The sequence below is a fragment of the Pangasianodon hypophthalmus genome, chromosome 18, assembly GCF_027358585.1.
Source record: "Pangasianodon hypophthalmus isolate fPanHyp1 chromosome 18, fPanHyp1.pri, whole genome shotgun sequence".
In the NCBI taxonomy this organism is placed as follows: Eukaryota; Metazoa; Chordata; class Actinopteri; order Siluriformes; family Pangasiidae; genus Pangasianodon; species Pangasianodon hypophthalmus.
Genome location: NC_069727.1, coordinates 10798525 through 10822171, shown reverse-complemented (window position 1 = coordinate 10822171; position 23647 = coordinate 10798525). Strand labels below are relative to the sequence as shown.

General features: G+C 38.0%; 2 protein-coding genes across 2 annotated transcripts in view; one reads left to right on the top strand and one right to left on the bottom strand.

The window, feature by feature from the left end:
• Positions 1 to 4327, bottom strand: part of nell2b (neural EGFL like 2b) — a 64895-nt gene extending 60568 nt beyond the window's left edge. The window contains exons 1-2 of the mRNA XM_026922638.3: positions 3963 to 4327; positions 3610 to 3738 (exon numbers count right to left, since the gene is read on the bottom strand). Of these exons, the coding sequence (XP_026778439.1) occupies positions 3610 to 3738; positions 3963 to 4005 (172 nt within the window). The 5' untranslated portion in view covers positions 4006 to 4327. The remainder of the gene's footprint in view (positions 1 to 3609; positions 3739 to 3962) is intronic.
• Positions 4328 to 10322: 5995 nt separating this feature from the next.
• On the top strand, positions 10323 to 20739 carry prl2 (prolactin 2). Its single transcript, XM_034313323.2, has 5 exons — positions 10323 to 10466; positions 17675 to 17850; positions 18620 to 18724; positions 18904 to 19083; positions 20328 to 20739. Exons 1-5 carry the CDS (start codon positions 10424 to 10426, stop codon positions 20511 to 20513), a joined length of 690 nt encoding a protein of 229 aa, XP_034169214.2. The 5' UTR covers positions 10323 to 10423; the 3' UTR covers positions 20514 to 20739.
• The last annotated feature ends 2908 nt before the right edge of the window (positions 20740 to 23647 follow it).

Here is a 23647-nt window from a genome sequence, read left to right as displayed (position 1 = left end):
TGGCATGCAATAGCTGTTACTAAATGTAATAATGGATGGACTTGTAGAGCAGCACAGGTGGCTGTTGGCCTGTTTACCATCCTGCCTGCTGTTCGGCTGCTTTTATGATCCATATTTCATGAGAGTTGAAGATTAAGTGGAGAGCAGATCTGTGCCATTCCGAAGCAGCTGCATGCTTAGCCTGGCAGCTTTTCAGCCAGATGTTTGCTGTGGATTGACTATTTCAATGTCATTTTAAAATCCATTTGTGAAATGAAATAGTGACTTATATAAATACCTGAAGTCTTCATCAAATGTGTAAGCGAAGTGCATCTCAAGGTGAAGGACAGGAGCCAGCGGACGTTTCTTAATAATCAATATTTATCAAGGTAATATCACCTGGTTAATGTCCTGGAACTTCAGAAACACTTTTATTGCACAGTTAATGAAAGACGTCGACACAAGGTATCCTGCTTCTCAATTATTCTTTATACTAAACCAGAATTTTTCCAACTTCTTCATTTATAACTGTAGTATTCTGCAGCTACAGGGTTTTGGACAAATTATGCCTGTGCAATTTTCTACAATCAAGGCTATTATAGAGTACTAAAGTATTCAAGACTTTATAACTTGTAGGATTTCCTGCTTGTTTAATATTAATAGTGTTTTATTGTCATAATTGTATAGTCAGTGACAGTCATGACAATATTAATTTGAACTTTATGGATAGCTTATCCATTTTAAAAGCACAGTTATAAGTACCTGAGGAGTTGATTCATCTGAGATCCGAGATTAGCAGCGTTGTGTGCTATATCTACGTCAGCTTAGCTGATCAAAGGAATTCTGTCTTTTGTTAATTGCAAGGAAAGCCTGCACTTGTAAACTGCAAACCTCATACAAATATTATGCATATTAGCATAATGCTTGGGACATGTGAAGAAAATGATTTCACTAGTATCATCAGTTGTGACAATTGCTTAATCAACCCACTATACCCTACTTACATTATTATAGCCAGCAGAAGTGGCAGGATGGAGACTGGCCTAAAGTAACTATAAGCACAACAGTTTGCTTTTATTTATATAAATGCCAGTTTAATATGATTGACTGAACACGTTCTGACAAGCAATGAGGTTAAGGCTTCATCTCATTATTTAGTTATTCCTCTCAAAGCATATTCTTCAGTAACTGCTGCTATGCATTATTTAGTAACTACAGTAAAAAATAAACAGATAAGGCGTGTGATTATGAGAGAGAGAAATGTCTGTACCTGTCGACGGATCCAGGGAGTTTAAGGGTCACAAGTTTAAGGTAAAGGGTCAAAGGCACTGCTTAATCATGGCTTCAAGATGAACTGCAGCGAAATCAGACATAATACTCAGCCTGACTTTTAACTTTTTTGGATGAAAGCGCTTTGATCAGACAGACCAGAGTGAAATTGATACTTTTGGTTTATTGGCTATTTGGCTTAATTTAGTTTCGTTTTAACACTGAACATAATTAATCCAGTTGAAAAAAATCATTTGCTGAAGGGGGAAGAGTGGGACCCATCAGCAAATGATTTGTTGGACAGAGCGGGACTTAAATTATACTTAAACTCAGAAATACTCACAAACCATTTTGCAAAGCATAACATTTTCAAAAAACTCACACAATGTTTTGCAAAGCATACATGAACATTATAGGTATGAACATAATTATATAAATAACTAGCTTAACATCAGTAACCGTATCCAGCTTTTCTTTTTTCAAGAAAATACTGAAATGTTTGCAGCCCCACAGCTCTGTCCTTAGTTTGCACCTTGTGTGTCAGTTTAGCAGTACATCCACAACCCATAAATATGCAGCATGTCTGGTTCACTTCCTCCAGTTGGGGATGAATCAGGGTTTAATCACGCTCTCACTGTGATCGAGTTGCAGTAACGTTTGCATGGAAGTGGACCAAATTTACCTCATGATTAAAACAAAGAAAACTACAGGAAAAAAAACACAGAAAACATAGAAAACTATGAAAATCATACAATGAATAATTAAATGAATGAATCGTTCAAATGAATAAAATACAATCTTCGAAACCATGTCCATACGTGCAAGGAGTTATGTGTTAAGCATATAAATCAGCTGCCTTTGAAGATTTTACTACCCCAATGGAAACGAAATTTTAAAATCTGCAGTTTTCTCCGCTTTCTTATTTATAGTCTACTGTTAAACCTCCCACCACTATATGACCTCTAAAACTATACATTTACGAGGCCTGATTTTCAGTGATCTCTCACTAGTGTCAGGTAGATGAGCATGTTTGTGTCTGATAGACCAGCACAAAGGTGTGTTGACAGTATGGGAATGAGCAAGCCCTGCTCCCTGACTGAGCTAATGTCATGGTCCTCAAGGCCAAACTCCGACTTCTCTGTAAGATACTCCAGTAATGGGGCATTACTAACATTACTTTAGTTTCACGACAAAAACGATCAAGTCAGAAAAAAAGATACACTCTATGGGCAAAGGTTTGTGGACACCTGACCATCATACCCATACGGTATGTGAGTCTTCCACAAAACTGCTGCCACAAAGTTGGAAGCACACAATTATACAGAATGTCTGTAGCTTTACAACTTCCCTTCTCTGGAACTAAGGGGCCCAAACCTGTTCCAGCATGACAATGGGTGTGATTGGTCAGGTGTCCACAAACTTTTGGCCATATTGTATTACCACTTAAGATCATGTCTCCGTTACATTTTTTCATGAAATTCTTTGAGCAATGAAATTGCTCTTTAACAGTTTTAACCAGTTGCATTCATTTTCAAAAGATTAAACATTAATTTGTCGTTGGCTTTTTTAAGGTGTACAGTACAATAATACAAAGAGACAGCCAAAGGGATAGAAGCAGACGGGAAAAAAAAAATTCGGACTACCAGGGAGTCCCTCTTGGACCCTTCATCAAGACTCTTAGTCCTCAATCTGAAAAAAAAACCCAGTTTAGTCTGGCCACCCATGCCGGCAATCCATGGGTCAAACTGGTCAAACTGGTAGACCCTCTTTGTCAGCTGGTAAGTGTTGGTAGAAAGGAAACAGTTTCTTTATAACTGCTACTATGTCTATGTTTTTGTGAAAATAACACAACAGTAAGGCAATTAGAAAATCTCAAACATTTATTGATCAATTTAGTAAAATAATAAGATAAGGCAGCTGGGTCCCCGGAGGACTAGTGGTTAGACCACGGCATTCTCACCGCCACGGCCCGGGGTTCGATTCCTGGTCAGGGAACCAACCCCAGCCGCTGGGCTTACATACGACAGTGCCCTCCCTGTGCCAGTCCCAAACCCGGATAAAAATTGGGGAGGGTTGTGTCAGGAAGGGCATCTGGTGTAAAACCTGTGCCAAATCAAAAATGCGGACCAACGATCCGGTGTGGCGACCCCTAACGCAAGCAGCCGAAAGACGAACAACAATAAGATAAGGAACCTGGAAAATAACTTATCAGTAGATAAAGATGGTCCAGAAGCTTGAGCCTGTGTTTTTGCAGCTGGTAGCTGGTCAGACTACAAACTTGGACCAACTTAGTAACATCTAAGTTGCTTTGCATGAAAGTGTGATAAGAAATGTGATGGAGAGAGCTGTTGAAACTCGTACCTTTAAACAGAAATGCAGTGGTGTCATTGTGGAAACCCTGCACTGGGGAAACTCCTGTGAGAGATTCTCCTACATTCAGCTCCTTCAGGATGTCCACCCGCAGAGCAGGATCCAGCTCCACAGCACACACTGAAGCAAACAAACACACGAGGAACACCACATCAGACCAGATGAAATACTAGCTAAATGCATAACGCTGATGCCAAAATGCAACGCAGGCAGTCAGGCTGCAGTACGCGCTCGCGCTCGCGCCTGGCAATGAAGTAGGCTGCATTCTTACCAGAACCTGGAACCTGAACATTCACTCTGTCATTATATAACAGGTGACCAGAAGCGCTGTTTAATTCACTCACCTGATAGCACACACACTGCAAAGGAGAACTGCAGTAAAGCCATGGTGGATGAAAGTGATTAAAAAAAAAAAAAAAACAGGGAAAAACGACTAGTCCATTTGCTGGTGCGCGAGCGATGAGGCGCGCCTTCACTGAGCACTCCGGAACACAAGCACGCGCGCGGTCATCCCAACAGTGCAGAAACTTAGTGGAGGAGAACACAAAACAAAGGATATGATTCCACAAGAGACTGCACGTGAGGTCCAGTGTCAAAGCAACAGGGCGCAAATGTCCGGTTCTCACAGAGAGATGATGAGCAGGAGAGCGCCAGGTGCATAGACACTCCTTTCCGGCCCGGGAGTGAAGGGAGTGAGTGCGCTGCGCGAGCTCAGTGCAACACACACACACACACACACACACACACACACACACACACACACACACACACATTCATTCCTGCCCTCTTCCGGTAGACTGCGGTACATAACGAGAAAAGACTGAGTGCGGGATATACTGTGCATTTACACCAATTCTCCACTGGTCAATCAGCCAGGACTTGTTTGGTGTCCAGTTTTGTTTGTTTGTTTTGTTTGTTTGTTTGTTTGCTTGCTTTAGTGTTTCACGGAGGTAAATATGGCTAAAGTAATCTGCCTCATACCCAGGATACACAGCAACCCTGACCAGGTAAAGCAGTGAAAAGGAATGAATGAACGAATGAATGAACGAATGAATGGATGGATGGATGGATGGATGAATGCATGCATACCCTCACTGGTCACTTTAATAGAAACATGTCTACACCTGCTCATTCATGTAATTATCCAGTCAGCCGTTCAGGCATTCATGCAGCAGCAGTGCAATGCATAAATAAAATCTTACACATACAGGTTCACATGAAACATCAGAATGGGATCTCAGTGACTCTGGAAATGCCTTATTGATAAGTACGGTCAGAGGAGAGTACGGTCAGAGGAGAATGGCTAGACTGGTTCAGTGTTTACAGGAAATCAGGAAGGCTGTGGTGTCTCATAACCACTCTGTACAACCGTGGTGAGCAGAAAAGCATCTCGGAACACACGATATGCCAAACCTTGAGGTGGAGGGGTACAACAGCAGGAGAGCACAGCGGGTTCCTCTCCTGTCAACCAAGAACAGGAATCCAAGTCTACAGTGGGAAGAGGTTCATCCAACCTGGACAGCTGAAGATTGAAAATAAAAAAGCAGGCCACGTTTTTCCATTTGTTATAAGTACAAGTTATAGAAATGCAGATACTGTATATTGCTTTTGTTTAGTTCTTATAGACAATTATATGCTCTCACAGAAACAGAGGGAAATCTACTGTATTTGGGATTACTTAACAATCACTAGATTGGATTACTTAAAAAGGATTGGATATCATGTTGCTCATAACTGCTTTTAAAACGAGCTAGAAATATACACAGTTCATCTCATAGCAGTCTGGACATCTGATTTGCACATATGGAAGGGTCAGATGACAAGGCTGAGTTTTGAAAACACTAATGCAGTCAGGTATTGCAAAACTAATCTTTGTTTACTCCCACATTCCTTTATAAACCTGGATTATTAATCTTACTTATAGGATAACTCTTCACGTCCCTAGAATAAAAAAAACGAATATAACTATAGTATAAGACTCAAGCACATTTATCATGAAAATGCAGTGTAATTCTAGAAGAAAAACGAAAACAAAGAAAACGTGTGATACTTGCCTGTGGATTTCTCATAGATAAGCCATAGACAATATCATTTTCCATGCGATCCCTGTTGAGTGAAAGGATGCCCTGACCAATAAAAAGTACACTGCTAACAAATGACAATAAACTAGTACTTAGAATCAAAAATAAATATCTTTGAAGGAGCACTTTTTTCCACACAGTAAATGAGAAGCATGTAGACCATCTTTGGAGCATTATGATCTTTCTAGCTATATATAGAAAATTTCTGAATTATGCATTTATGCACTTATGCACTGAATGTCCTAGCTTTGATGGTTGTGACCTTGCATCAATCTTTTATACCTTTAATGTGTAGCGTAAGTCATTAGTGAAATAAGAAATTCAGCTGGATAGATGCAGCTACAACACACTTTGAAGAGCATTTGATATGTTGCTCAACTGTTGGCTTCAAGCGCCATCGGAGGGTATTAAGCACACATCTGTTACCTGCTGATGATTTCGCAGAGGAAAAACACAAGGCTCATTGGCATTCCGCAACACACACACACACACACACACACACACACACACAAAGAGAGAGAGACAGAGAGAGAGGAATGATAGATGATGCTGACAGAGCCATTGCCCCATTTATTGACCTCTCTAACACTTTAATTATTATATCCACCCCAGTCTTGACCTGCCCGGAAATCAGAGGATTGAAACAAAAACAAATCACTAGTGATAATGTAGAGAACATAGCTGTGTGATAAACCTATACTAAACTCAAAGTCATGAGAGATCATAATGTATAATAAATAGGTATGTTTAATAAAAATATGGCACACAGCAATTATGGTATTAATGAAATCTTATTTAGTTTTTCTATTATTATTGCTTCATTTTTAGTGACCAAAACTCATTTCAAAGCTGTGCAACAGAGGAAGGTGAGGAAAGAGGCAGTGCTTTACCCAATCAATCTGGATCAAAATGTTTGACAGAGGTATCCAACAGCGTTAGGAGTGCAGATGGGATATTGTATTTTCTTTAAACAAACTTGGTTAGTTTTTAATATATTATGTTATAGCAAACCAATCACTTCTTTATAATAGTATTTTGCACATTTGAATAAATATCATTATTATTGAATCTTGCCCACTGGAATGATGCATATGTTACAGATGCAATAAACTCTGGATCTGGATGAGTATGCAGATAGATAGCAGATTGGCAATTACAAAACAAATAAATGAGCTGATGTGTACCATCTGGAATGCAAGTCAGGAGAAATACTCTAATACACCTTTTAATACACAAATACACTACGTACACACACTACGAATACGCTTTTTTTTTTTTAAATTTAAAGTGCATGTTAATCTTTTCAGTCATGTTTTTTTTTTCATTTCTTTTTAAATTTATTATAACCTTTTACTGTTGTACTAACTTCTAAAATAATAAAATAGATTGATGATGGCAAGGATATTGGTGGTGATGTGTATGTGCACCTTCTGCAAAGTCCATAAAGGCACTTCTTTCCCACAAGGGACAAGCAAGTATTACATTTCACACATCAAGTCCCTGGGATACCAGCATCAAAAATGCAATTACACTATATCAGCAGAGATCATTATATATTAAAGCACTGTGGGGACAGAAATGGTATCTAATACTTCAAATCAAACTGTACTGGCAGAGAGAGGGAGAGGGAGAGGGAGATAAGTGAATCATTGATCTCTAATCACTGGAGTCATCGGCATGCACCCTCCAGCACCTGCTATTATAGCTCGAGGCATCACAGACAGATGGCAGCATTAAATGTAATACACATGGGGACCCGTGTCCTCTATCCTCACTCAGATTCTTCATAATGGAACACAGGAGACCAAGAGTTAGATAGAGGACGGCTCTATGAGGTCTGTGATGGATAGTTATATCTACAGCATGAGCTCAGATTATTGTGATTTTACCATCAAAATTTACAAGATTCATTGAAGCACTTATATCATCGGTGCACACACACACACACACACACACACTCAAATGTGTTACATTATGCCCTGATCTGAGAGTAGAAATATAAATAGAGTGTGAATTCTCTCAAAATGTACACATAGCACTTTTAGCCATAGTGTTAGGCTTTTAGAGCAGCAGAAGGCAGCCTGTGATATAATTATAGATGTAACTTTGTGATCTTTGTGAGGCATCTCCACTTCACCACCTGCTGGAAAAGATCACATGTTTACGTATTTAACAAGCACCCCGCTTACATGTTAAATATTAAACATTACCAACCAGACTATATTTCTTATCAGTTACAGTACTTACACAGACATACTGCTGTAATAGAGGATCAATCACAAATTAGTGTGCTACCATTAGGGGAAAAAAAGAAGCATACACTGGAATGCTCTATGTACAATAATTTATTGCCTTCACTGCTATGCAAATTCAAGGTATTCTGGGTAATAATTTAATTATTACGTACACTCACCAGACACTTCATTAGGAAGACTTGTGCACCTACTCAATCATGTAATTATGCCAATCATATGGTCGCAGCGCAATGCTTAATATCATACAGATACAGGTCAAGAGCTTCAGTTCACATCACAGATCAGAAATGTGATCACAATGACTTGAACTGTGGCATGGTTGCTGACGCCAGATGGGCTGGTTTGAGTATTTCAGAAACTGCTGATCTCCTGGGAACAAAAAAAAAAAAATGATCAGCAGTTCTGTGGGTGGAAGTGGCTTTTGTCCACCTTTGTCAGTCCTTGTCCACCTTTATCTGCACTTGTTTGCCCTTGACCACCTTAGGCAGCTTTAGTCTGCCCTTGTCCCCCCTTGTTCACCTTTTGTCCGCCTTTGTGGGTCACCCTTGTCCACCTCTGTACACCCATTTCTTCACCAACTTTTTCCAGTTTTTTCTGTCCTTTTGCCCCCTTTGTCCAACCTTGTCTGCATTTATCTGCCCTTGTCCACCTTTTCCACCTTTGCCCAATTTTTTTCTGCCATTGTTCACCTTTTTCTGCCTTTTTTTTTTGCCATTTTCCACTTTTTGTTGATGTTCTTTCTGCTTTTGTCCACCTTTTTTCCCTTTGTCCCTTTGTCCACCTTTTTCTGCAATTTCCCCATTTTTCTGCTTTTCCACCCTTGTCTGAGTTTGTCCACCTTTGTCTGCCCTTGTTTGCCTTTTTCCACCATTGTCCGCTTTTTAATGTCCATTTCCACCTTTTTCCGCCCTTGTCTGCTTTTGACTGCCATTATCCATCTTTTTCCACCTTTGCCCCCCCCTTGTCTGCCTTTGCCGGCACTTATCCATTTTTGTCCGCCCTTATATGCTTTAGTCTGGCACCTTTAGTCTGCCCTTGTCTGTCTTTCTTCATCCTTGTCCACCTTTGTTTGCCCTTGTCTGCCTTAATAGAGGCGAATGGGCAGACCAGTTTGTGATAACCAGAAGGCTACAGTAACTCAACCACATTTTACATCCATGGTGAGCAGAAAAGCATCTCAGATGCTCACTGAAACTGGACAGCTGAAGATTGCAAAAAGACCATGCGAGACCCTTCCGATCTTCAACTGCTGGCTGTACAGAGTGGTTATCTAAATGATTTTATTCATTGTGCCTCTGCCACATAATTGGCTGTCTTGGTAATAGCATGAACGAGCAGGCGTACAGGTGTTTTTTAAATTTACATTTACATTTACATTTTACATTTATGGCATTTGGCAGACGCCCTTATCCAGAGCGACTTGCAATAGTGCTTTGAAGTCTATCAAAAATACATTCTGATATTGGCTCGCTAGGTCACAAACTAGGAATACCATCAGTCCAAAACTCTGTTGGGGAGGTGCTTTTTTTTTTTTTTTTTTTTTTTTTTTGAGAGTGCTAATTTAAGTATTTTATGAAGAGGTAAGTCTTGAAGTCGTTTGAAGACTGCCAGTGACTCAGCTGTTCGGACATCTAGGGGAAGTTCATTCCACCACCTTGGTGCCAGAACAGAGAAGAGTCTCGATGCATGCCTTCCTTGTACCCTGAGAGATGGTGGGACCAGTCAAGCAGTGCTAGAGGTATGTGAGTGCTGGTCCATTTTTGGCTTTGTAGGGAAGCATCAGTGTTTTAAATCTGATGCGGGCAGCTACAGGAAGCCAGTGGAGGGAGCGCAGCAATGGGGTGGTGTGGGAAAATTTAGGAAGGTTGAAAACCAATCGTGCAGCTGCATTCTGGATCAGTTGCAGAGGACGAATGGCGCTCAGAGGCAGACCTGCCAGGAGTGAGTTGCAATAGTCCAGTCTTGAAATGACAAGGGACTGAACAAGCACCTGTGTGGCCTGTGAGGAAAGAAATGGACGAATTCTTCTGATGTTATAAAGGAGAAATCGACATGAACGTGTCAGATTAGCAATGTGAGAAGAGAAGGACAGTTGATTGTCCATGGTTACCCCAAGGTTGCGTGCAGTAACCGAAGGCGAGATCAGAGAATTGTCTAGGGAAATTGCAAGATCCTGAGATGGGGATGAATCACCTGAGATGAACAGCAGTTCAGTTTGGGTGGGATTAAGTTTCAGATGATGAGCTGTCATCCATAATGAGATGTCTGCCAGACAATCTGATATCCGAGCAGAAACATGAGTGTCTGAGGGAGGGAAGGAGAGGAGGAGTTGAGTGTCATCTGCATAGCAGTGGTATGAAAACCCATGTGAGGATATGACCGGACCAAGAGATCGAGTATAGAGGGAGAACAGGAGAGGACCAAGTACTGAGCCTTGTGGAACACCAGTGGAGAGTCTGCGAGGAGCAGATGTGGATCCCCTCCATGTCACCTGATATGACCGATCTTCCAGGTAGGAAGCAAACCATTGCCATGCTGCACCACGAATTCCTAGGCTCATGAGGGTGGATAGGAGAGTCTTGTGGTTCACTGTGTCAAACGCTGCTGAAAGGTCAAGGAGGATGAGAACTGAAGACAGTTTGGCTGATCTAGCAGCATGTAGCTTCTCAGTGACGGCCAAAAGGGCAGTCTCTGTGGAGTGTGCCGGTTTGAAGCCAGACTGATTGGAGGTTGTTCTGTGAGAGATAGCAAGACAGCTGATTATAGACAGTTCATTCAACGGTTTTAGAAAGAAAAGAGAGAAGTGATACTGGTCGGTAGTTGCTGATGACAGAGGGATCTAGAGTGGGTTTCTTCAGGATGGGAATAACTCTTGCTCTTTTGAATGAAGTTGGTACATGACCAGATGTTATGGAGCCATTGATGATAGTGGTGATGAAGGGGAGGAGGTCTTGAGAGATGGTCTGGAGCATTGTGGAAGGGATTGGATCCAATGGGCAGGTGGTAGGATTGCAGGATAAGATGATTTGCAGGATCTCTTCTGTTGTTAGTTTAGAAAACTGTGTCAGCAAATGAGAAGGAGAATCCTCAGTGTGTAGTGTAGGAGTAGAAGTGAATGTCTGGCAGATTTTTCCAATCTTCTCATCATAAAAAGTGGCAAAGTCTTCAGCAGTCAGAGAGGATGGAGCAGGAGGAGCCGGAGGGTTGAGTAGTGAAGAAGATATGTTGTGGAGCTTGCGAGGATCTTGTGCAGAGGATTCCAGCTTTTTTTTGTAGAAGGCAGTCTTAGCAGAAATTTTCAGATGAAAATTTGGACAGGAGAGCATGATAGGAGACCAGATCTGTGTCGAGTTGCGATTTCTTCCACTTCCTCTCTGCTGTTCTTAATTCTCTCCAATTACTGTGCAGCACATCCGATAGCCAAGGAGAAGGGCTCCACGTTTCTGAGTAGCGATTCCAACTATGGAATGGTGACATTGGACAACTGATATTAGAAGGCTCTTCTTGTGGTAGGACCATTCATTATTAGATGTGAGGCTGAGCCAAACAAATACATCTTTATATAATCAATTTATATATACTGTACAATTGTCTTACTGTAAATTCAGTATTGTATACAACAGAGAGATGCAATGCTCCCATCATGTGGTAAAGCAGAGCTATTACAGCTAGGTGGGAGAGGCATGGAAGCAAACAAACAAAGAAAGAAAAACAAACAAACAAACAAATAAATAAGCACATGCATACATATATACATAAAAATAAAATTTGTGGTCGGAATTATGTGATTACACAAAAAACTGCATTCAATTCTGAGACATGTGTATTAACATGAATACTGATGAATAAAAAGGGCCAAGTACAATCAGACATGGATGTTAATATATTCATTTAGAAAAAAAAATGTTGCTTGATGTTGTTGTTTTAGGACTTTATTTACACTCCGTGCAAACAGCAACATTTAACTGATTAAAATCCCAATCCCATATGCCAAATCATAATCTGAGTTTGTTTTACACAAGAAATTGTGGAATATATAAGATGTGTTGAGGTTCATTAGTAAAATATACATTTCTTAATCGTTTTGTTTCAACATCACGTCTCTGCAATGTGTGAATTTCAGTGAATGTGAGCAGGGCTGCCCAGAATGATCTTATTAATTGAATTTTAATTAAATGATATGAAATGTCATTTGCTACAAAACCCTCATTGTCATCATTTGTGCTGCATTCTCATCTCCAGTTATATCTTGATGTTGTAAGTAATTCGCTGTATTACCTGAATTACTTTTTTTTGTGATTATTTTTTTAATATTCACAATTGCGTTGAGGTGTACAGCATTTCACAGTGCTTGTACAAAATCAAATCAAGATAGTTACATGTTGCCAAAAGTGTTTCCATATTTTTACCAATATCATTTCTCCTGCTTATCCTTGTTAACATAATCTCATATGAACATTCCCAATTTTAAAAGAACAAATTCATCATTTGTTACATGAGGTATTTTTATCTTGTCCCCAGGAGGATTAGCGTGCACTTTAAAATGTTTAAAAGGTTATCTAGCTTGCTAGATAACAAGCAATAAATAAATAAATAAATAAATAAATAATGAATAAATTTTTTTTTTAAATACTTAACAACACTGAAGCAACACTGAACAATAACTTTTTATCAAGTTGCCTTTGATCACATTAGGCTAGGATACTAGTGAACTGAAGGAAATTCATCTGCAGGGTTCACCTGAGACACAACTAATATTAAAGCATCTTGAGAATAGCTATCAAAGGTTGACACAAGTTTCATGCAGGAACAAGTACAACTGTTGATGTTGAAAACTGGCACCATATAAAAGTTGACTTTACTTTTCTTAGTGCTGAGCGATTGTGAACATGCCATTTTCATTTCTAAAAGTGATATTAGCTTACTGTTGCTGATTAATCTAAACTTTTGATGAGCACATGCTATTAAACTCACCGCCTGTCTCAGTTAAGTTTGTTGTCATAGACACTGTTTTGCAGGCTCTGTGATTGGACAAAACAAAAGGAGAGTGCACAAAGTTTCATACAGATTGCGAGGTGTTTAAATTTTTTAACCTGTTATTTCTTGGGATTTATCTTGTTAAACATATTTTTCAAGATTTCTAGTAATTCACATTAATTTATACTACATTCAGGTTCCTTAATGAGCTTCATAACTACTTTGTTTTGATCTAATCTTCTATATATAAAGCATTTTAAGATTTTAAACTCAAAATGAAAAGGGCTACATAAATAAAGTTGATTATCATATAGACCTAAAGTACACTGGGGCCAGCCACACATTTGTAGAATACACTAAAATTTGAAACTTCATACCAGCACATGAATATAAATATTTTTTAACACAGGTTAAAAACAGAAAAAAATGTCTCTTGAGCATTTCCCAGTGACAACAGACAGCACGACGTCATAATAATCCACGGTTGCTCCAAAATGCCCTGTTACTGGTCGACCTGCAATCAGATTCATGTGCGTTGAAGTGCTGGTGACAAAATTATCACCAAACAGTATACATACTGATGAAAACTCTGACTCTTCCTTCAACTCTATGGCCTACTTCAGGTGAGATCATTAGATTATCGCTTTCAGCTTTGTGCAGCTTTGTGCAGTTATGAGAACATATTCATGTCAATATCCACAAAACAGCAAGGAAACTGAATTAAATATAAATGTATTATAAACACAGAGTATAACAAAGATCATAGGGGGCCCATGGGGTTTTTAGTTTTTTTTTTTTTTATGCAGGTTTACAACAGTCGTGTGTAAACCTGAAGAGAAAGCACTTCACATGTACAGTAGGCTAATACTTTCATTTCCTAAATTGCTAAAAGCCATTAGGAAGAACAAATGCACAAAACCATGGTCTCTATAACTTAAATTATTACATTAAATTCCTAATTAAAGATGAGTTATTAAAGATAATCCGTGCATGTTACAATTTCTTTTATGTACAGTATGAGTTTTACTTTTAAGACAGCTCTCTCTCTCTCTCTCTCTCTCTCTCTCTCTCTCTCTTGGTAATTCTGTCTTAGTGAATTACATCTGTGGGTGACTAATGCCAGTAACTCAGTGACCAGTGACCGTGAGCATGCAAGGGGTCAAATATTAATGCCAACATCTCTTTCCATGCTGCTCTTACTCGGGTTATTTCATATTTAAAAAAAAAGAAAAGAAAAAGAAGAAGAAGAAAAAGAGGAAGAAGAAGCAAGAAACCTACATAAAGACGGATTATAATAATGGATTGTGAGTGGTCATACGTTAGCATAAGGAACGTTTTAGGAAGTAGTGTTTAAAAAAAAGTCACTGGTCTCGTACTTTGCATTCAATTATTATGTTGTATCTATCACATCTCTCTATAATCTTAAAGAATAGATAAACAGAAAATGGATGTTAGTTCTGCTTTAATTTGTATAATTCTGAGGACAACAAAATGCAGGAAAGCATTCTACTAAATGATAGAATTTAAATAATCTGATTATCAGTGACTGTTTTAGTTCTATAGTTCCACCCAAGTGTTTTTAAGATAAGATAAGATAAGATAAACTTTATTAATCCCTGAAGGGAAATTCAATACATATATATATATATATATATATATGTATACTGGAATAGGTGAGATTACACCCTGAATGATGCCAGGCCATTACAAGGCACCATGCACACACATCACACATGTTCACACAATCATTCACATATGAACAAATTAACGTCGCCATTCCACCTACTGGAATACAGTATACACTGTACACTGGGGTCCAAAAGTCTGAGAGCACTAGAATAAAAATGCTTCTATTCTGCATTCTTTTCTAATTTAATACAACAGTTTTTATTACAAATTATGTTACTGACCCCAGCTTGAGTGAAAAGTAGAATCTTTGAAATATTTACGTGAATTTCAGAATTTCTTAGTATTTGGTACGTCCCCTGTTTTCTTTAATGGCACTGTGCACTCGAGCTGGCATGGATTCCACAAGTTTGTGCAAAATCTTACAATCCATTTTAGATCAAATCCATCAGTGTTTCTGTATACGTGCCTCAATAGAAGAGATTAGGCACGAGGAAAATCTGACCCTTTGTACAAAGCAGTTAACATGGTAAATATCACACATTTGCTTGCATTTAAATAGGGACCTAGAAATAGTGCAGGACCTTAAATAGTAAATATTCAAGATATTGAATATTTACTTTCTTTGTTTTAAATATTTAAAAATTCTAAAGCCTTGTTTATTTCCAATTTTAAATGAAAAAAAGGCATCATAATAATGTGCTGCTTAAAGGACTCACAGTAACATGTAACACATGTAACACCCCCAAAAACTGAAGCAACTCTGATAAAAGTTTATTGGATGGCTATTGTTGTCAACTCTAATCTCACTAAATAATCTAAATATTTTCTTGACTTGGGAAAGGCATCACTGCTTTAAAGTTAGCTTGCTTACTCAGTAATGTTCACTAAAATATAAAAAGCTATATTGTTATAATTTGTGAATTTTTCCTGCAAACCTTTTTCAGTGTTTTTCAGTGTAAGTCCAAGGCATAGTGGTAGGATTAACCAAAAAAAAAAGAAATCAGATACAAATTTTTTGAGCAACAAACAGATACAAATACAAATACCAATAATGGCATTGTGTTACACATGTAAAACCGACTTAAGAGAGATGAATTTCAGGAGCTTGGGCTAAGAAGCACACAGTAAGAGCATTTCAAAAGGGTTGATAGGTTTATCACGGTAACACTAATAGTGTTTGACACGCTTTCAGGGCTCTATACCAGCACAAGCACGTGCTGGCGTTTTGGTGAGGTGCCAGCCTTTTTTTTTTTATTGTTTTTTTTGTTTTACATTTATGTACATTTGTGCACTGTTTCTATTTTTGTGTTCATAAATGAATACACTGTGCTGAAGTTGGTGAGGTGGCATGAAAGAGTGGTGTGGCATTCAAAATCTGCCAATATAGTGCCATTTTGAGACCCTTTTTGGTTCAAAAATGTGTACAAATTGCTGAATGAGTGAAGTACTTGGATATCGTGGTAAGGAGAGCAAGAACACTCATTCTTAATTTCAGGACTAAGAGCAGGGGCATGGTCTGGGTTCGTTCCTGCGCTCTGTTTATGGTACGGATGACAATGTTCTCCCCACGTCCACATGGGTTTCCTCCCAACTCCCAAAATCATGACAGTTAGGTCAATTAGCTTTTATAAATCGCCCCTTGAGGTGTGTGTGTTGCTGAGATAGCCTCAGGACCCACCATGACCAGGTGTCACAAAAGGCAAGCAGGTATGGATGCAAAAGCAGAGAGAGAGTTTATTAAAGGAACACAGACAAACAAATCCAAATCGAACGGCAAGGTCATAATCCAGAAAGAGGCGATGTTCATGTGAGCAAAGATTATAACCAGAATAACAGCAAATCATCAGCAGCTTGGTAAGTCAGGTACAGACACACTGAGCATTACTTCACAACGAAAACGTGAACCAGAGTCCCTTAGATACTGTGAGGTGTGATTGTCCTCAGGTGTGGGTTATTAGTAATCAGGTGAACATGACCGAGTCCATTGTTGGGAACTGTAGTCCATGGCGGCCATATTCATAGGCCGTGGTGTGTTCTGGGAAACAGAGTTCTCTGCGTTTGTAGGAGTTTTTCTGACTCCAGGATAAAGTAGTTACTGACAATTAATAAATGAAGGTGCAAGGACAGACACTTATTGTGCTGGTTCCCACTTCTATCCTCTTATTGTAAATCAACATATTTTATCATAAACCTTTACTGCTTCAGATCCCTTTTTGGACCAACACAAGTGAGTTGTAGCTGCTGCAGCTGTCAGTTAGCTAAGCAGTAAATATACTGATTATTTTACTAGCTATTTTTAGGTGCTGTCCACAGAAATATATTCACAGGGTATATCCACAAGAAATACTATATGTTCCTATGATGCAAAAGGTAGCAAGGAGCTAGCTCCTGCATCATACAGTATGAGTGTCTGATGACGATGATGATGACGATGATGCATGAAGCTGAAGGGTGTGGAAATGTTTTTTGTCATGATCCTCTTCAAGAAACAGACTATGGGTTATGACGACTACAGGACCATGAACGCCTGCCGTTTCCACTCACCCCTCCATCAGTATGACACAGTATGCTCTGTATTCGCCTTAAGCTCTGACCACTTTATATATAAGATCAACCCTCGGCTGCACCACAACCACACACAACTCTCAGCATGTCCAGCAACCAAAAGCAAGGTACTGCTAAGGGCATGCTGACTGGATGGAAGGCTCTTGTCAAACTATTCTCTTACTTCTACAGCTGTGTATATGTCTATGGTTTTTCTTTGAGCTCTTTAAGCTCTACCAACTTCTTATGTACTTTTACCTTCTTCATTCTTTTCCATTCTCATTTCCATTTTCTCTTTAGTTTTTGTCCTGTCAGTCATTTTGTTTTCTCCTCTGTGCTTTTCCTAAAAGCCAAGTCTCACCTCTGGCTGCCTCTAATCTGGATGTTTACTGGAATCTCAAGAGGATGTTTCTTCACTGGATTGTCTCATTTGTCCTTCTCTTCTGATAGAAGAAAACACAAATATATCTAAACAATTTGTTTCTTTCTCTAGTCTCTAAAACCTCGAAAGGGACTCATGAATGTTTCTTTCTTCTTTCTCCCTTCCATTCCTCATCCTTTTCTCTGTAGCTGTTCTCTTTGTGGCATTTCTGTGCCTGGACTTGTGCACCTGTGTGAGCACCATGCCAATCTGTGCCTATGGACACACCGGCTGCCAGCTCCTGTCTCTGGCTAATCTCTTCGACAGGGTGATCCAACACTCAGCCAGGATGCATGGACTGTCCAACGACCTGCATTCAGAGCTTGTAAGTAGCTTGCCATCGTTTTATTGACATTTTGATTTAAACAACAGGCATGATTTCTATGTACTGACTGAAGTTATTATGAGGACTTGAATAAGGATCATAAACAAGAGGGCCAATTCAAATGCAGTTTAAAAGTATCAAGTTAAAGGATCATTGTTAAAATGAATCAGTGACATCATGACATATTGGCAATCAGTGCTGACTCATTTTTTTTGTTAATACTTGCATCCCATTCACCCATTCCCATTACACTAAAATGATTTTTCTAACGTGAAATAGGATTGGCATGTTAAAAATCTTATTAATATTACAGATGTTATGTTCAACTCCTTTTGACCATTTTTATAACTGGATAAAACAGAGATGTCATGGGTTAATGAAACAAAACATGAATTCACGTGAATTTAGTTTAATGAATATATAAAAATAATTTTGTAAGTTTTTGTAAAAATTTGATTTGTACATTATTCATACATCATACTTCATTTTAAAAAATCTTTTAAACAAACAAACAAATAAATACATACATACAAATAAATAAATAAATAAAGTGTTGTAAAATTGTTGATATTCATACCATGGTATGATCTCAAACCATTAATAATAATAATAATAATAATAATAATAATAATTATTATTATTATTATTATTATTATTATTATTATTATTATTATTATTATAATTACTGAACATCCATTCGGTGGACAACAGCAAAGTAAATCCAGTAAACCTGTGTAAATCTCCTTTTTACTTTGTCTTAATTGTTAAGGAGAAATACTTCCTGTCTGGCAAAAGCCACACTGGCGTGTATCACAAGTGCCACACATCCAGCATACTAACTCCTAATGGCAAGGAAACTGCACAGAAACTGGCTGTAAGTTCACTGATCTGTCATCTCTCTCTCTCTCTCTCTCTCTCTGTCTCTCTCTGTCTCTAACCTCTAAAACAGTCATTTTTTTGACCCTCAGTCTTTTCTGCTCGTCTCTTCATATTGTTTGGTCCATTATTTTCTACGTGCCAGATGTTCTAATCTCTCTATCGATTCTCTCTCAGCATGAGGAGTTAACAGAGGTAATTCTCAAGCTTTTGATGGCATGGAACTATCCTCTGTCCCTGCTGCACGAGAGCATGTCCCACCAACAGGACTTTAACAGCTTCATCAGCAGTAAAGCTTTGGAGATGAGTAACATTGCTCTTGAGCTCAGGAAAGGAGTGGAGAAAGTTGTGGAGAAGGTACGTGACCTACATAACCTCATAATGTGGAGAATATTGAAACTGCTTGATTGCAAATTTATGAGAGATAAACTATATGAAACACTATGATCGCTTACAGTAGAATTCCAGGCATAAAAAATGGCATTTTAGTTTGCTATTTGTCACATTATGTAGATTTCTGTAGCACAGAGTTTTGGAAGCATTCACAGATTTGTATCAGGGATGTGTACACATTCATCAGTGTTCTGTGCAATATTAAACAGGTATTACTGCAATGAATTGAATCATTAGGAATAATTAAAACAATTAACCTTGTACACTACTGACATTAGTGACATGCTGTAGTTCAATTATTGTTTAGGCTGCTGATGGTGGAACAAAATTATTTGTTTTCTTTATAGAAGGCATTGATTCAAATGAGTTCCTGTGCAGGAAACATGAAGAAAAGTGTTAATACACTATACTGGAGAGAAAATGATATATTTATGATTGTGAAACTCTGGAGTTAAGACTGGAGTTAAGCCTGCTGCTGTAATCATAAAGACTGTTCTGTGATCATCCCAGGACTCTTATTTACAATATGCTCATACATGCCATCATTTTAACACATTGTACTATTTGCCTTTACTCTTCTACACATGTATACTGTAATGATTTATAATCCCATTATCTGGTGTCACCCAGAGGAGGTCTGGTTCCTCTCAGGGTTTCTTCCTCATGTCATCTCAATAAGTTTCTTCCTTGGCACTGTAGCTTCTGGCTTGCTCATTAAGGAAATATAAGGAAAGCTACTTTGTCTATATAAATAAATTGAGTTAAATTGAAAACTGAACTAAAGGAGCTAATGTCAGTAAAGTGTATCCTGATACAAGCGTGGCACATTTTATTTACTTGGATCAGTTTTAATTTAGAAGAAAAAAAAATTCAAACAACTCACACTTCCCAATCCTTTAAATATTTCCACCTTTAAGGTTTTCCCAATATTCAAACCAAAAGATCTTGCTTGAGAGCCTACTGCCTTCACTATAATAGGCAAGAAAGTTTAAAACAGCTGTATTAATGATAAAATTTGTGTTAGTTTATAATATCAAGGTGATGACATTATTAATATGTAATCAAACAAAACTACTTTTTTTTTTTTTTAGAATTCCTAGAAATTTTGCATTTTGTGTGAGTCAACTAAATTGCAAATGCACATGAATAGTGCACATGAATGCGCTGACTGTCTAATTCTAAACTGTAAACCTGCACCATACACACAGATGCAGTTGTTGGAGATGATCAGTAACTCAATGAATGACTTCACCTCTCCTGAAGACTTATTTCCTGCCAGTGGAGAGGCTATGAGTGAATACGAGCTCCTCTACTGTTTCCGCCGTGATTCCGACAAGGTCCAGAACTACTTGAAGATCCTTAAATGCAGAATTGTACCTGATCATGGCTGCTGAGCACCACTCACCTGCATTACTGGACTGCTTATATTGCTCTCGGTACACTTCAATTCTTGATCTTCCACTATTTATATCCATGTTTGTGTCCCACATATGGGGAACCTGTTTTCAAAACTTTCATTTGTCAATAATGGTGAAGATTGACAAAGAAGCTGATAAAAAGAAAAGAAATTGACTGAAGATGATTCTGCAATAGTATTTATAAATATTTAGGTATTTACGACATTTGAAGATCTCTAAATAAAAAGAGTCAATTCTTCAGCAGAAAAATTGTTCATAGTGTATTTTTTTATAAGAACTTATCAATAACACTGTTATAATTATCCACTGATCAATAAGTCAATTACTGTTAGCTTGCAAAATGTACAATTAATGGTTTTAATTTAACATTAATCTAGGGAGGATTTGGTTATATTTTATATTGTAATTGTTCAGTGGATTCTGCCATTTGGATGAAATAAACAAAGAAGAACCCGTGGATGAGGAGAGACACGAGATTTAACCAGTTCAGTAACAGCCTAAGGCACTGCTCAAACTGTTCGTTTGCTCTGTGTGAACCTTTAACATTTCTAACATACAGCCTCACATGGACAGGAAAAACACAAGGGTGGTTCGCAAAAGGTGGAGAATCATTCCACTACTTTTTTACTGTAGGAAACTCTAATACCATGTAGCCTATTACAATACTTACCCAGGAGAGGAAATTATACTTACAGTAAGTTAAAGTATAGTTAATGTGTCAAAAGCAACCAGCCAAAAATGTACTCAAGTGAAAATAGTTGCTACTTTTAAATGTACTTAAGTATTAAAAATTGGAAAGTAAGTTATATTAAATGACTCATTAAGTAATATCATGTTTTTATGCAAAAGCTTTTATTACTTAACCCTCATGTGGCCACTGGGTCAAAATGACCCATTTATCTTTTTTTAATAAAAGAGAAGATATACAACAAATCAATTTTCTCCTGAAACTCAGGGGCCTCGGAGTATTTTCTGTCAGGAACATGTACAAGAAAAAAATACATTTTTCTGAACACAGACATGTAAATAACCAGTAATTACCTTTAGCTAGATCTTAACTTGTTGCCTAGCCAAACAAAATTTCCTACTAGAATTGAACTTTAGCAAATTAGTAAAACTCATCTTAACATGCTTTTTCAAATTAGACTGCATTCACGTTGTCCAGGGAGGCAAAGGAGACACCTCATTTTATACCTTTAGGCCTTCAAGATCTGTAAATTTTCACCCCTGTACTGATCTGATATGCGTTATTTCTATGGACTGTATAGGCAATTGAGAAACTGCATCTACCTCCATCAAAACAGCAAACTGACAGAAACAAGTGTCTAAAACAACATGGATGATGCTTTAATTTAAATCAAAGGAAAATAATTATTTAGTTTTCTATTTCCATATCAGAGAAAGTTCAAACTAGAACCTCTTTATAAGCTCCCTTAACTGTATACATATACTGTATAACTATAACTATATATAAATAACTAAATGTATATTGTATAGAGAGGTCATTTTGTATAGAGAAGTTGTAATTTCAGTGTAGTGCACAAAGTTGTACAAGTAAAGACCTTAAGTACACAGGAGGTGAAACCAGCTGATATATAACTATTCACTCATATTATCGCTTTATCAAATACAAAATTACTTTTGATTTTAGGCATTTATGACACCAATAGCCAGTTGTACACCACATATACATGATATATATGTGTTTAAAAAGTGACATGAGCCATGAGATGCTTAAATTCAAGAATGTGCACACTGTGTGTAGTAAAGCAAAATAATAAAAAAAAAACATTTACACATATTAAGAAAGGCAGGTTTCTCCATGTATAGTTCTGTCTGGCAAACCTTTGCACCAAACAAGGCATTATATTTGCAATGAATTCCTGATTTTCATGATAACCTCCATCCAGGTTATTTATGGAAATGTTGACGGCTTTGGTAGAACATCACCATGTGTTTAACATAAATAAATAAATATTAAACATATATTGATGAAAATACATCAAAGATATACCCTACAGACCTCTATCAGCTAGTTCATACACATACGGCATACAGTATACGCACCTCAGAGCCAGAGTCAAACTTGAGTCTCAACAGAAAACAGCAGCCTCTAGTGGTTCGACATGAGGAGGAAATATATCTTGAACATCTATTCTTGCGTTGTTGTAGATTCTTCAAAGGATGGCAGCAAATCTCTAAAATTTCTCTATTGCAGTAAAATACACTGTTTGACAGCAAGGAGAAAAACAGTTTTGAAGACTTCATTAGAGGGCACTGTTGAACAGAAATACCAATTCTTTTGTTTTTGCTATACACTAAAGACATTTGGGTTTAAGATCAAAAGCTTTAATTTCCTGATATTTAGAATTTTAGAACATATTAAATATGTTAATTTAGAACATGGTACCTTTGGTGTCAGACCACCCAATTTTTTGGGTCAGCAAAAGTATTGGGACATATAGTCTTAAAGTAAAGTAAAGTAAATTACACTTAATATTTGGTTACATATCTCCTGATTGCAATAACTGCATCAAGCCGGCGACCCACTGATGTCACCAAACTGTTGCATTCTTCTTTTGTGATGTTTTTCCAGGCTTGTAGTGCAGCTTCTTCCAGTTGTTGTTTGTTTTGGGGGTTTCTCCCTTCAATCTCCTCTTCAGGAGGTGAAATTCATGTTCAATTGGGTTAAGGTCTGCTGATTGACTTGGCCAAAACATTCCCACTTTTTTCCCCCAGATGAAGTCCTTTGTTGTGTTGTGTGTTTTGGGTCATTGTCTTGCTGCATCCCAATCCCAATCAGATTGGATGCATTTCTCTGCAAATTGGCAGACAGAATGTTTCTATAGACTCCTGAATTCATTCTGCTGCTACCATCATAAATTCATCAATAAAGATTAGTGAGCCCATTCCAGAAGCAGCCATGCAAGCCCGAGCCATGACACTACCTCCACTATGCTTGACTGATGAGCTGGGTCCTTTCTTTCTTTAATAGAGATCAGTCTTGGTTTCAGAACCTTTGTGGCTCATCTCTGTATTTCTTTGGGAATTCCAATCTGGCTTTCTGATTCTTACTGCTGATGACTGGTTTGCATCTTGTGGTATGGCCT

Excerpts from the sequence above, each read along its gene's own strand:
- prl2 (XM_034313323.2), top strand. The coding sequence starts at position 10,424 with ATGTGGATCCCCTCCATGTCACCTGATATGACCGATCTTCCAG. Across the intron at positions 17,851-18,619 it reads ACGACCTGCATTCAGAGCTT|GAGAAATACTTCCTGTCTGG; the intron begins GTAAGTAGCTTG and ends TTAATTGTTAAG. Across the intron at positions 19,084-20,327 it reads TGGAGAAAGTTGTGGAGAAG|ATGCAGTTGTTGGAGATGAT; the intron begins GTACGTGACCTA and ends CCATACACACAG.